Here is a 12,503-nt window from a genome sequence, read left to right on the forward strand (position 1 = left end):
GCCCGCCCCTGCCGCGGGGCGGGACTGCCGCGGGTGGGGGGCCGGCCCGGCAATGCGGGGCCTCCGGCCCGTCTTCTCCGGGGGCCGCTGCGAGAGGCATCGGCCGGGCCGGGTCCCGCTGGGCCTGTGCGAAGAGCCGCAGCATTACAGGACTGGCGCCTGGGCCTTGACCTTGCGCCTCCTGCCCCTCCACAGGAGGAAGCCGAGGACTATGCCAAGCTCAGCCCGGAGGAGCAGCAGAAGAGGCTGAGAGGCATCCTGAGGAAGATCGACCTGGACACAGACGGCTTCCTGACAGCAGGTAAGCGCCGGCCTGGAGCTGGCAGGACCGCAAGCACACCCTCTCTCTTTCCACATTGGCACTTGGGTGCCTGCGGTAGCCCCTGGCCAGGCCCCGTGCCTTCACAAGCCAGAGGCTCAGGTGAATGGTCGCCTTCCCAATTCTTCATGGATGTGCCTGGCTCTGCTGCTGCGCCAGTATCTGTAGCAGAGCAGAGGGGAACAGGCCCATCACATTCAGGGCTCCTTTCCTGCAGGCAAGTGTTAAAACGGGCAGTGTGACGTTCATCTTGCTCTGCCACTTGCAGAAAGCCCCAAGGAGCAGAAAAGGCAACCTGTGGATCTGGTCGCAGGAAAGAGGAAGGTGCCAGAAATGGAGGAAGAGGGACAGGCTTAGTTATTTTCTAACAGTCACACAGCTTTCGAGTGGGAGTTAATTTCACCCTTTTTCTTTTTGCTTCCAGCAGTAGTAAGGGACACATAAAGCATTTGGCTAGAATCAATAATGAAAGATAGATGTCTTCACTGCTGGAATCCTCTCCATATAACTTACATTTGCCCTGTTTAGTTTTTAGTTCTGAAGTCAATGACTTCTGATCTTAAGACCTACTTGAATACCTCCCCATAAGCTAGAACTTATTGTTATATGACTGTATATAATGTTACGTTTTATGTCCTTCGTTTCATTCTACCCTGAAAAGCGACCAGAGTGTGGTCTGGCTTCAGTGCCAAAAATAAGTTATTACTTGTCACTGCCTCAGTAAACAAGCCAGGGGGTTTGTGAGTTAGAAACCTATTTCTTAAGTACCTTTTTTATAAAATTACTTTCTTGAGGCCATTTGTGTTACAACTATACAGACTTTTTGAAAGATCCGATTCACCCAAAACTTTTTCATAAAACAAGCAGACACCATCGCTCCACCTAGGACTTCATATGATGTCCCAAAATGTGAGGGCTGCAGTTAAAAACAGGGAGAATGGGAGAAATAAATAATCTAGAGCAGTGGTTCCCAACCCTTTTAGGCTGTGGACCGGAAGTGACCGCAGACCAGCATACTGTAGACCAGAAGTGACCGGCATACTGTGGACCAGCAGCCAGTGCTTGTATAAAAGAAGGGTTGGCTGCCAGTCCACCATATGCTCATCACTTGTGGACTTCTAGTCTGGCAGCCAACCCTCCTATGGACTGGCAGCCAAGCCTTCACGGTCTGGGGGTTGGGATCCTCTGATGTAGAGGGAAAAATATCATAGATACTTGCTAAAAGTCCTAGTTCCACAACTGAATTCACTTCCTGTACCTGCATGGAATCCCTTTGAAGCAAATAAGTGAAGTTCTGGTGTGGCTCAGATACTTGGGTTGGGGCCTAAGGCAAAGCCATTTGATGGTTGCCTCTTCCTCCCTTTCATAGTTTTCTTTACCTTCTCAGTTTTCATAGCAAAGTGATTCATAGATTCATAGACATTAGGGCTGGAAGGGACTTTGAAGATCATTTAGTCCAGCCTCCTGCCCCAGGGGCAGGAAGTCAGCTAGGGTCAAAGGATCCCAGCAAGATAAACATTCAACTGTTTCTTGAATGAGTCCAGAGTAGGTGCCTGCACCACTTCTGGAGGAAGTCTATACCAGGCCTCAGCGGCTCGAACAGTAAAGAAGTTTTTCCTTATGTCCAGCCTGAAATGGTCACAGAGGAGCTTATGACCATTGGTCCTTGTTATCCCTTGGGGCGCTCTGGTGAATAGGCGTTCCCCCAGATCCTAATGCACATCCCTTACATACTTATAGGCAGCTACCAGATCCCCCCTGAGCCTGTGCTTTTCCAAGCTGAAGAGTCCCATGGCTCTCAGCCTCTCGTCATGAGGCCTATTCTCTAGCCCTTTGATCATGCACATGGCTCTCCTCTGGACTCTCTCAAGCTTCTCGACATCCTTCTTGAATTGTGGAGCCCAGAATTGGATGCAGTACTCCAGCAGCTGCAGCCTCACCAAAGCCAAGTACAGCAGAAGGATGACATCCTGGGATTTACTTGAGAAGCATCTATGGATGAAAGCCAGAGTTTTGTTTGATCAGTGTATGGTTTTGGAAGCATTTAAATGGGGTGAAGGAGGAGCATTTGTGGTGAGATGACGAAAGGAGTGTAGCTTGGCATTTGGAATATACAAATTTTGTGGAGCTGGCAGCTAGAAAGAAATCCTTGTACCTAAGAAGTGTATATGTAGTGCATAAAGCATTGAGATTAAATGAATATGGAATTCCCAGTGCTACTTCCATTCACTATTCTAAGTAGAGCTGTACTTGAGCATAATAAGGTGGCTTAACTGCAGTTGCTATAGGAACATAAGTTTTGTATTTAAAGTTAGTGTTTTCATTTTTTTAACCCTAACTACATTAACGTGGCATTATGTCATGCATTGTCTCCATGCTTACAGGGGACAAGGAAAGGAAAAATACTGACTACTTGCCTACCAAAACTAGTATAATAAGTGCACTTATGTTAGTGTTCATGAACATGCTTTATGTTGCAGGAATGCCTCATCTAATAAACAGTTATTTACTAGGTATACAGGTATAGTATAGTATTTTACACTGCACACTAGCAAAGCTCTGTAAAGAAAAGTGTAAAGGAAGAATTTTACACACATTAAAGTGTAAAAATGCCACTCTAATGGTCTCTTATTCTCGCAAAGTGAAACTCAGGTTCTTAGTATGACAATGCCTTCAGCCATAGTTATAATGTTGCTTCTGTGGTACTTACCTTTGGTATTGGATACCTTGGCTCCTTGCAGATGTTTACAAAACAAAACAAAAAACCCAAACCTGTTCTTTACTGGAAGAAGCAGCGTGTTACTTTGACCCGGCTCTGCAGCATTTGTATAAATTGGGTGCTTCAGAGGGGCTTTTTGGCGCTTTTAGCTAAAGCTGATTCAATTGGCTATTAAATAAATGCCTGAAAAGCCCCACTAAAGTGCCTGATCTATACAGATATCAGGTGAGCTGGATCTAGGTAAGGCATTGCCTCTCTTGGGTATGCACTGCACTCAGTGCAGGAGTGTACCAAGTTTAAAGTAAAGCAACAGGTTATTTATTTATTTTAACATGTGTAAGCTGCCTTTATGAGCTACCTACTGGTTTCAGTAGCAGTGCCAAGTTGGAGGTCAAGGCCAGAAGGAATTGTGGTACGTTAAAATTGTTCAGGGCACTAATGTCACAACACCATTGCTGTTGAATGGCAATAGGTTTCGTATGCTTGGGTGTGTGGGTTCTGTGTGCACCAAATACTAGAAAGTAAAACAAGCCATGGAAGTGAAATCATATATGCTTCTCATCAAGGACATCCATGAAGATTGGTTCACAACAAAACTTAACTCCTAAGAGCAATGCTTTTTTTATGGAGTGACTTAATAGGATATGACATACTCAGGTAGCAACTTCTTCAGCATACCAGCTGTAATACTGGCTGCTGCAGTAATAAATTCTGCATTCAAAACTTAATTAACAATTATATAATGCTGTGCCGCTCATGGGAGACACCGTCTCATTCTTCCAACACTCTGCAGTGTTAATAGAAGTAAATAACACAGACTTATTTTGGCATAAAAAACTGCCACAATGTTTTTACATCACAATGCAAATTGGTTGAATAAAAAGATGATGGTTTTACTTTGTCATTTTTCAGAGTAGCAGTACAGTGTAATGTCTGTCTAGGTGTTATGGAGTTTTGAAAACAGTATGATAACCTTGCCAGTTTTCTTTATAATTAGGTTGTTAAGACCATCATTGTAAGAAGAAGAACTTGGCAACACTTGCTAATTTTGTCTGTTTGTTGTGTAATGGCGTGGTCTATGGAAATAATAGCTTGGAGTAGCTTTTAAGTTACAAGACCTGACTTCAGTGGAAGTCTTCTGTTTAATATACAACTTCAGCATATGACAATGGATTCATGTATTATATATTCCCATTTGTGACTTGATTTTCAAAAAGCAAAATATTTATGAATAATATTTAAAATGGTGGAATCTACTTTTGCAAAAGCTATTTTAGAGTGCATATTTTGTGCCCATGCATTGTTCCCTATTATTTTAGCTCTAAAAACAATATAAAATGATCCTCATGAAGTCAGTTTTGAGCTGCTAATTAGTTAGTAAAGTACAACCATAAAGGAAGATTGTAGGATTTTAACTGTGTTTTGATTCTTGTGGTTAGCTGGCTTGGTTGGGTGTGAGAGCACAGGGAAAACCCAAAACAGAGAGTGGATTTGCATACTACACCTACTGCTTTTATTTTTGTGAAAAAAGTTAATGTTTTCATTGAATATGAAGAGATGCATGAGATTTTTACACATTCCAAGACTTAAAATTTAATTATTTAAACTTTTTTAATTGACAGAGAACAAGATATAATAATGGATTTAAATCTATTGTATGGAATTTTTACAGATGAGCTAAGTTCCTGGATCCAAAAGTCTTTTACACATTATGTTATGCAAGAGGCTAAACAACACTTTGTTGTATATGATAAAGATGGGGATGGCTTGGTATCTTGGAAGGAGTACAATATTCAAATGTATGATCACCTAATCGATTTCGATGAGCACACTGTGCTGGAGGATCAAGAAGAAGAATCTTTTCGACAGGTAACATGGCTCACAACCAGTTTTCACAAACTATTGACAAATGCAGTGATGTCGGTTTTGTTAATTATTTTATCCCGTTGATGATTTAAAAACCAGTCTCAGTTTAGTTCCTTGGGATAACTGGGTAATTAAATTAATAAAATAGGTTGGTATTCTCAAAATGGATGAGGGGACATTAACTAGGTGCTGGTTTATATCTTGAATTAGGAGTTGCTATCCTTTAAATTCTGGAATTATGAAAACACTTCACTAGTTAACAGTATCAAGTGCCCTATCCTAGCATTATGGTGATGCATACTATAGAAATAATTAATAAAATTAGTTATATTAATAAGCTATTCTGTAAACAGTTTCAAGTGAAAGTACCACTGGAACAGAAATCACTGGGTAACTGTTGTAGGTAACTGTCATTTAATATATTGTATAACTAATATTGTTAAAGTAGTTGATCTGGTCTTGAATCAGAATTATTTCATTAAGGTTTTTTTATGTTAACTAAAATGACTGTATTTGTTGTATTGTAAGTTGGTCCTGCAGGGCCCTGTGTGTAATGGCTTCAGTCAAGGTAGAGCACATTAAGCACAAAAGGAATTATTTCCTGAATATACCTATACTACCTCTTACTTTGCTTTGTTTTTACTGGTAGAGCATGTAGTTCCTATTATACCCTTTAGCCAATTAATTTCTCCATAAAACAGCTAAACTGATACTAAAAGTGTTGGGAACCTTACTACATAAAAGCTGTGGAAAATGTCACTGCAATATGTTGATTACACTCACTGCCTAGAAGTTAGCTAATTAAGGTGTAATGTATGTTATCATTCACAGGCCTGTCTGTGCTTTGGCTCCCAGTGTTTCTGAGAAATCAGAAAAATTCCCAAGTCTAGACTAGGAGACTGGATCATACAACCTGTTATGGCCACATGTTTATTTACTTTTGTGATTTTTGTCCCTATACCTGGTCTGCCAAGTGTGGCCTTCTGCATTGATGCCTAAGTGACTTACTTTTTGCTGTTCTTTGCCATGAATACCCTGTGCTGAACTCCCATAGTTGCTGGTCTCCCATAGTTTTGATTACTACTACAGTTCTTCACACTAATAAGTATGCAGTTTCCCAACAAGGTCTGTTTTGCATTGTGGTGACATCCACAGGTCCAACAAGAATGTAACACTATGTATGGCAAGCAGGAATAGATAGTCTCTGGTCTCAAGATCATGCAACTCAGACAACAAAAATGACAGGAGAAAGCAATATAACAAAAACAGAAAGCAATATAACAAAAACAGCTTGCAGTTCTTGTTGGTGCCACCATTGGATTTCTGTATGGAGAGACTTAAAGGGCTTGTGTGTGTTCTTTCTTTAATTATGAATGGGTTTTGTTATGGGACAATTAAGTGAATGGATAGGCAAGAGCAGGAGAGGAGTAGGAAGGTAAATGGAGGTAGGCAAGAGGAAAAGAAGGGAGAAGAAAAAGAGGAAGAAACATAGAGGATAAATGGAGTAAGGCAGGGGTTTTCAACTTTTTTTAACAAGTGTATCCCAGGGAGCCAGACAGAACGATGACAGCCCGGGATGGTGGGTGGCAACGGCGGCTGCCATGTGTGAGCTTGCACTCCCAATGTCCGGCCAACACAGCGCCTGTGTGGACCGCAGGGGGGCACTGCTGCCCTCGCTTCCCCCCCCGGCCCTGCTTCTGGGAGGCGGCATGTACCATCAGAAATTAACAGGTGCGCTATGGAATTTTGCTGTGCAATGAGCTGTAATGCGCTACAATAGGTATAAGGTTGGGGAATGCCTTAACAGGCGTGTCATGCAAAAAATTTCTAATGTAAGTGTGCCTTGGGCTAGAAAAGGTTGGGAAACACTGCTCTAAAGCTGTATGGCACCTTCATTGTGTAACTCCTATGCATTGAAACATCATAAGAATGGCATTTTCTTAACAAAATAGTTTTTTGTTCAGTTTAGTTTGAATGTCAGCTTTACAAATAATCTGATTCTTAGCTTACCTTTAGCTATACAGTATAAAGCTATGAATTTCACATCTCCTAAGAAGGATTGGAATGAGCCACTACAATCCATAAGGTTATCTTTTGGCAAAACTTAACCACAGTCCCGCTTTGGCCCTGTAAGGGGGTACTGTGTATTCCAAGATACCATATCCCGAAGAGGAGGGATTCTAATAATTTTCAGCAATTACCATTTTTACTTAAATATAAAATGAGTTTGTTTTTCCCCCAATCATTAAGGGGAAAGGAGGAGCCCCTTGTCTTATGATTACATGCAAGGAAACCTTATTAAATACATTGTCTGTCATTAAACTGCTGCAAAAAGCAACATGTACTCCGGAATGGAAACCAACTATGCAGCTGATTAAAATGTAGCCAACACTGTGCATGACTATAAAACGCAGGACCTAAATTGGACAAACATACTAATAGGAACCTTTTCTTGGGGGGGGTTGCCCTTTTAAAAAAAAAAAGACAGTTGCTACACCAGCTGGCTGCGGGCCTAGAGGTATTGGAATACCAGGCCAGCACTTGGAGAGGCTGGGGCAAGCTCCAATACCCTCACCTGGTGCCAACAATGCTAAAGGGAACCTTTTTTTTTTTCTTTTTTTTGCCCTTAACAAAAACCAAACAAAAAACCAAACAGGTGAGTGTTCCCTCCGGAGGGAACTGGCACTGGGTCTAGAGGTACTGCAGTACCAGGCAGGCACCAGGAGAGGCCAGAGCCTTGGACTCTCCTTGATCTTATCCAAAAGGCAAAGCTGCTGATGGGAACTCAGCACAATGACAGGCTAGTGTAGCCCATATGAATAAGGTATGGTTCCCCTCAGTGCCAGCTTTTCAGTTATCGTGAGCCACTGCACTGAATACAATTCTACTTTCTTTTCATTCTTACAGCTGAGCTGTGCCTTTCTTTCCCATTTCCAATGATTCCTCTTTATTCACCGGCCTTCAATGTCTGGCAAACATCACCAAATGGGGCTCCAAACAGTTCACCCAGAATCCTTCTGTTGCCCCCTCTCTCAGCCTATTGCATATGATAAGTGTGCACCCCCCCCCCCTTCATGAGGGGAAGCTGAACCAGGTTTCCCTACACCTCATCTGCATATCAATTTTTGGAGGATCCCAGGACTCGTGACAAAAACACCCAGTTCCAGTCACGAGTGGCGGGGGCTAATTAGCACATGGATGCTTTGTGGGAAGTATCTTGAGAGTGTGTGCGTGCTGAGCAGTAGAGTCACTATGGCTTGAAATGCTGTTGAGTGTACTGGGGCTTAGCCCAGTAAACTACATGATAAATCATAAGCCTTTATAGTTGTATCTGTCCATCTAAAAATAAATATTGTTGCAAAAAAAAAAATCATCTTACCTGGCAGGGGAGATAACATGATGGTGATGGTCCAGGTAGGTTTACTGTACCTGGCAGGGTTGATCCTTTTCCTCCCAGTCTTGAATGACTTTGTGTAGTTGAGGGTTGAGACCTGTCCATTGTGCTGCAGGTAGGCACCCCTACAAGAGTCTACTATAACCTTCCAATGGGGAATCTCAGTTACACAATTTATGGTAATGGGGGATTACTTTCTGGCTGTTTCCTCTTGCTTGCTCCTATGGCCTTTTGGCTAGGGGCATGCAAGACTAGGGGGCATCTGAACCCCAAGGCTTCAGGCTTGGGGCTTGCATGTAGTATGCCTCCCATGGGTTTGAGAGTATCTGAAGCCCCAGGCTGAAGAGTCTGGGAGATAGGATATTTGCTGGTGGTAGCATCACACAGACTTGAACAACTGAGCTCTGCTTAGTCAACAGAATTCGGAACAGATTTAGCTGATTTGGCCCAAGATACGAAATTTAAAAAAAAAGTCTGTGCTCTATAAAAGTCTGGGTACCTGTAGTCATTTGCATCTAGGCAAATTACTACAGGTATGTTTTGGTATGTCTCTTTCAATATCAAAAGGCAATCAGAACTTGTAGTAGAGATATCTTTTATAGACCCAACAAGATTTTTGCAAAAAAATTCTTTAATTGCTTTAATTTTTTTTGAAAAAATCTTGTTGAGCTAATAAAACATATCATCTCTACCACGAATCCTGATTGCCTTTTCCTCTAGACCAATAGGGCTACAACCTGGATACCTCTTTCAATGTCAGTGTTTTCAAATTTCCCCCTCACTGCCATGTGTTCAGGGAAAACAGGGTCTGACACTAAGGATGGGGAGGAAGAGGCAAGGGGCTGCAGGGGAAAGAAGTTTGGGTGTGGGGGAAGGAAGGGCAGGAGGGCTATCTGACCCTCACCACCGACTTATTTTCCCTGCTGTAACAGTAGCAAATCTCCAACAGTTAGGTTCTATACCTGGAAAATTATTTTTTAAAATTATAATTTTTTCCGTGTATAGAATCTAATTATGTGGCATTGTCTTGTATTTGAGTAAATGTGGTAAATATCCTGCAACAACATTTGTGAGACTAATTCTCAGGTGCAATGTACACTTTCCAATTAAGAGTAGATCCCAGAGTGGATCTACTTCTGATATAAGCATGTTTGCAAACAGGACACTTAACTCACATGCAGGTGCGTGCACATGTTAATGCATCACTGCACAGCAAGGTTACAGGACTCACTGTTTTGCTTTTCAAATCCCTTTTCATTTATTAGTGGTTTAATAAACAATTATGGCAGGCCATATGCTGTATATAGTGCATGTCTTTGCTATGGCATCAATTTTTAAAGCGAAATCCAAAAGTTGTTTTTTTTTTTATTTAAAACCATCAGAAGGTGGCAGAATTGTTCTCTATTCTCCATAAAAAACAAAAAAAGATTATTTTTTTTCCTTAAGTAGTTTATGTCTGTTTTTAAGTCTACTGCTTCATGTAATTAGTGCTATGAATTGTTTCAGTACTTACTCCTTACCCAAGATCAACTTTCCATTCTTTAAATAATTATATTTGAGTAATTATATAAGGTGTTTAAAATTTCTGTTCTATATTTTGCTCTTAGCTTGCCATGAATTGCATACTTTATGGCTCTCAATTAGCCTCATTATAGAGAAGTGCTAGTGATTTGAAGGATGTAGGCGATGAATTAATATCTAGCTTTTTAATAAGCGCAACTTATATTTACACTATCTCTAGTGGCTTGCTGATGCAGGGTTACATATGTTATTAGTCACTGCCCCTGAATAAAGACAACTTTCATCACAGGATTGTGAACCACATTTACTAGCTTTTCTAGGAACAATCCTGGACCTTTCTTTCATTAAAAAGAAAAGAATTGGCTTGTGGAACTGTCCTAGAGATAAATGAAAAAAGAAAATTACATTGAGTTATAAATTATAAAATGCAGAATCAGAAAATACAGACAACTTTCAGACACTAACTTTACTGCCTGTCCTGTACAAACATACACCAATATTCTCACTTGGAGCAGCCTGAACAGAGCAAATCCTCTACAGTGTGTGCAGTTATAATGGGCCTAAATCTTAGCTTATCTTAGAAGTGTAATATGCTTTCTCTAACACCTTTAGGCCCACTATAGCTGCGCACACTGCCAGGTGATGTAAGAGCCTTCCTATAAATGAGACTTGAACCCATTGGGTACAAAATCTTCAAAGGGAAACTTTTAATATTGCAATGGCTACTCCAGTAATAATCGTATCATGCCAGATAGTTTGGGGTTTTGTTCATGTAGCTGACCACGCCCTTGCATTTATTATCTGAAATGGGACTGATGCTTTTTTAAATGAGGAATGTGTGTGAAGAATGATTTTCCTGCTTGTTCTTGTCATGGTTTCCTTGCCATTGAGACTTGGGCTAGGAACATGTTTTAAAAGTGACCTAGGAATCTCAAAAAATTACTTTTTTATATGTTTTTAGTGGTGAGAAAGAGACCCCATGATATTTGCTCTTCTTAAACCATTGTACATAAACGTTTGTGTAACCTCTTCTTGTAAACCTAGAGGAAATGCCGTAATGTTCCTAAGTAATTTATTCCATTATTTTACAGTTCTTACAGATAAGAATTTTTTCCTTTAATTTAGATTATATCTGCTTTGCTATAGTTTGAACAATAAGAAGCAGCTACATAAATAAATTAAAATCAAAAGCACTTCTTTTTACCTCTGAGTAAACAGTGGCAATATAGTCATAATAAGGGTTATGATGTATGTATGCTGGGTTTTTGGTTGTAGCCGTGTTGGTCTAAGGACATAGGCAGGTAAGTTTCTTTAAGTAAATGTGATATCTTTTATTAGACCAACTGAGTATTTGTAAAAAAGTTTTTAGCAAGCTTTCAGGCGCAATCACCCTTCTTCAGGCATAGGGGGGTCTCTGGTCTGAGACTCCAGACCAGCAGAAACTCCCTATGCCAGAAGAAAGGTGATTGTGCCTGAAAGCTTGCTAAGAACTTCTTTCCATTAAAAAAAAAAAGAAAATATCATATTTACTCAAAGAACCTTGCCTGCCAACGTATGTATGCAACATGCACTAACAATATGCATTGTAACTGTAAACCAACTACTTTAGGTGTTGTTTTTCCTACTTCACTAAGTGGTCTAATCTATCTTAAAATGTGTAAGCTTCATTTAAAGGAGAAGAAGCGTTTTGAAAAAGCTGATAGAGATGACATTCCTGGTCTGAGTCTGGATGAATTTGTTGCTTTTGAGCACCCTGAAGAAGCCGAGTATATGATGGTAAGTCGTGGACAGGAGAAAAGCAGGGAAGTGGGGTGGAAATAATTTTGTTCCAAGGCTCATTAGTGATTCTCAGCCAGAGAATCCATGCAAAATTAGCATTCTTAGGTGTGCAAACACTTACACGATTCACAAGTTAAACATAGACATTTGAAATAGGAATCCAAAAACATTGTGATGTGTTATGATCTTTCTATGAGCTTTGCAACAGAAGAATTGTTCTGTAATAAAAAAAAGTGGAAAGCAAAGAATTGATACTGTCCAAGAGCTGTTTAGAATCTAAAAAATGTTGAGAACTGCCAACTTGCTAACGAGATTTTTGGGGCTGATACTGATAGATTTTTAAGGAGGCATATCAGCTAATACCAATCTGATTTCCGATACAGCTGCATGCAGCTGTTAAGTCTGTTGTGGTGAAAGGGGAGGGAGGAGGGAAGGGGTGTGAGGGATAAATCAACACCCCCTGTGGTGAGGGAGGGAGTGGGGCGGGGCAGGGCAGGGCGTGGGATGGAGCCACAGCTCCTCCTGGGGGGGGGCGCAGCTCTTGCTGCTGCATGCACCCCTGGCGGGCATGGGGGGTGCGTGTGCCCCAGATCTGTATGGGGCACAGGCAGGGCAGGCTGCAGCTGTGGGCTGGGACTGGTACTGGGGCAGTACTGAAAGGGGGTTACGGGGGGGCTGCAGCCACCCCAAAAATCACTGTAGCTGCCCCATAGCCCCCCTCCCAGCGCCACCCCTGCATGCCCTGTGCAGATCTGGGGCACACGTCTTCCCCCCATACCCACCCGGAAAAATGTCGGGAGCCACCAAATGAGCAGGCGAGCTGCCAAATAAGCTGCACACAGTGACAGGAGCTGCCCTCCCCTTCCCATGGCCCCCAGATAAGCCACAGCTCTGTTCCTCCCCCC

The 12,503-nt window shown here is 41.6% G+C and overlaps 1 protein-coding gene across 1 annotated transcript in view; it reads left to right on the top strand.

Moving 5' to 3' along the window:
* Positions 1-12,503, top strand: part of RCN2 (reticulocalbin 2) — a 30,335-nt gene that overhangs the window by 469 nt on the left and 17,363 nt on the right. The window contains 3 exon segments of the mRNA XM_019503837.1: positions 21-301; positions 4,711-4,907; positions 11,482-11,595. Coding sequence (XP_019359382.1) covers positions 21-301; positions 4,711-4,907; positions 11,482-11,595 — 592 coding nt within the window.

Source organism: Gavialis gangeticus, unplaced genomic scaffold, assembly GCF_001723915.1.
Source record: "Gavialis gangeticus isolate Ggan-Ray unplaced genomic scaffold, GavGan_comp1, whole genome shotgun sequence".
Classification (NCBI taxonomy): domain Eukaryota; kingdom Metazoa; phylum Chordata; order Crocodylia; family Gavialidae; genus Gavialis; species Gavialis gangeticus.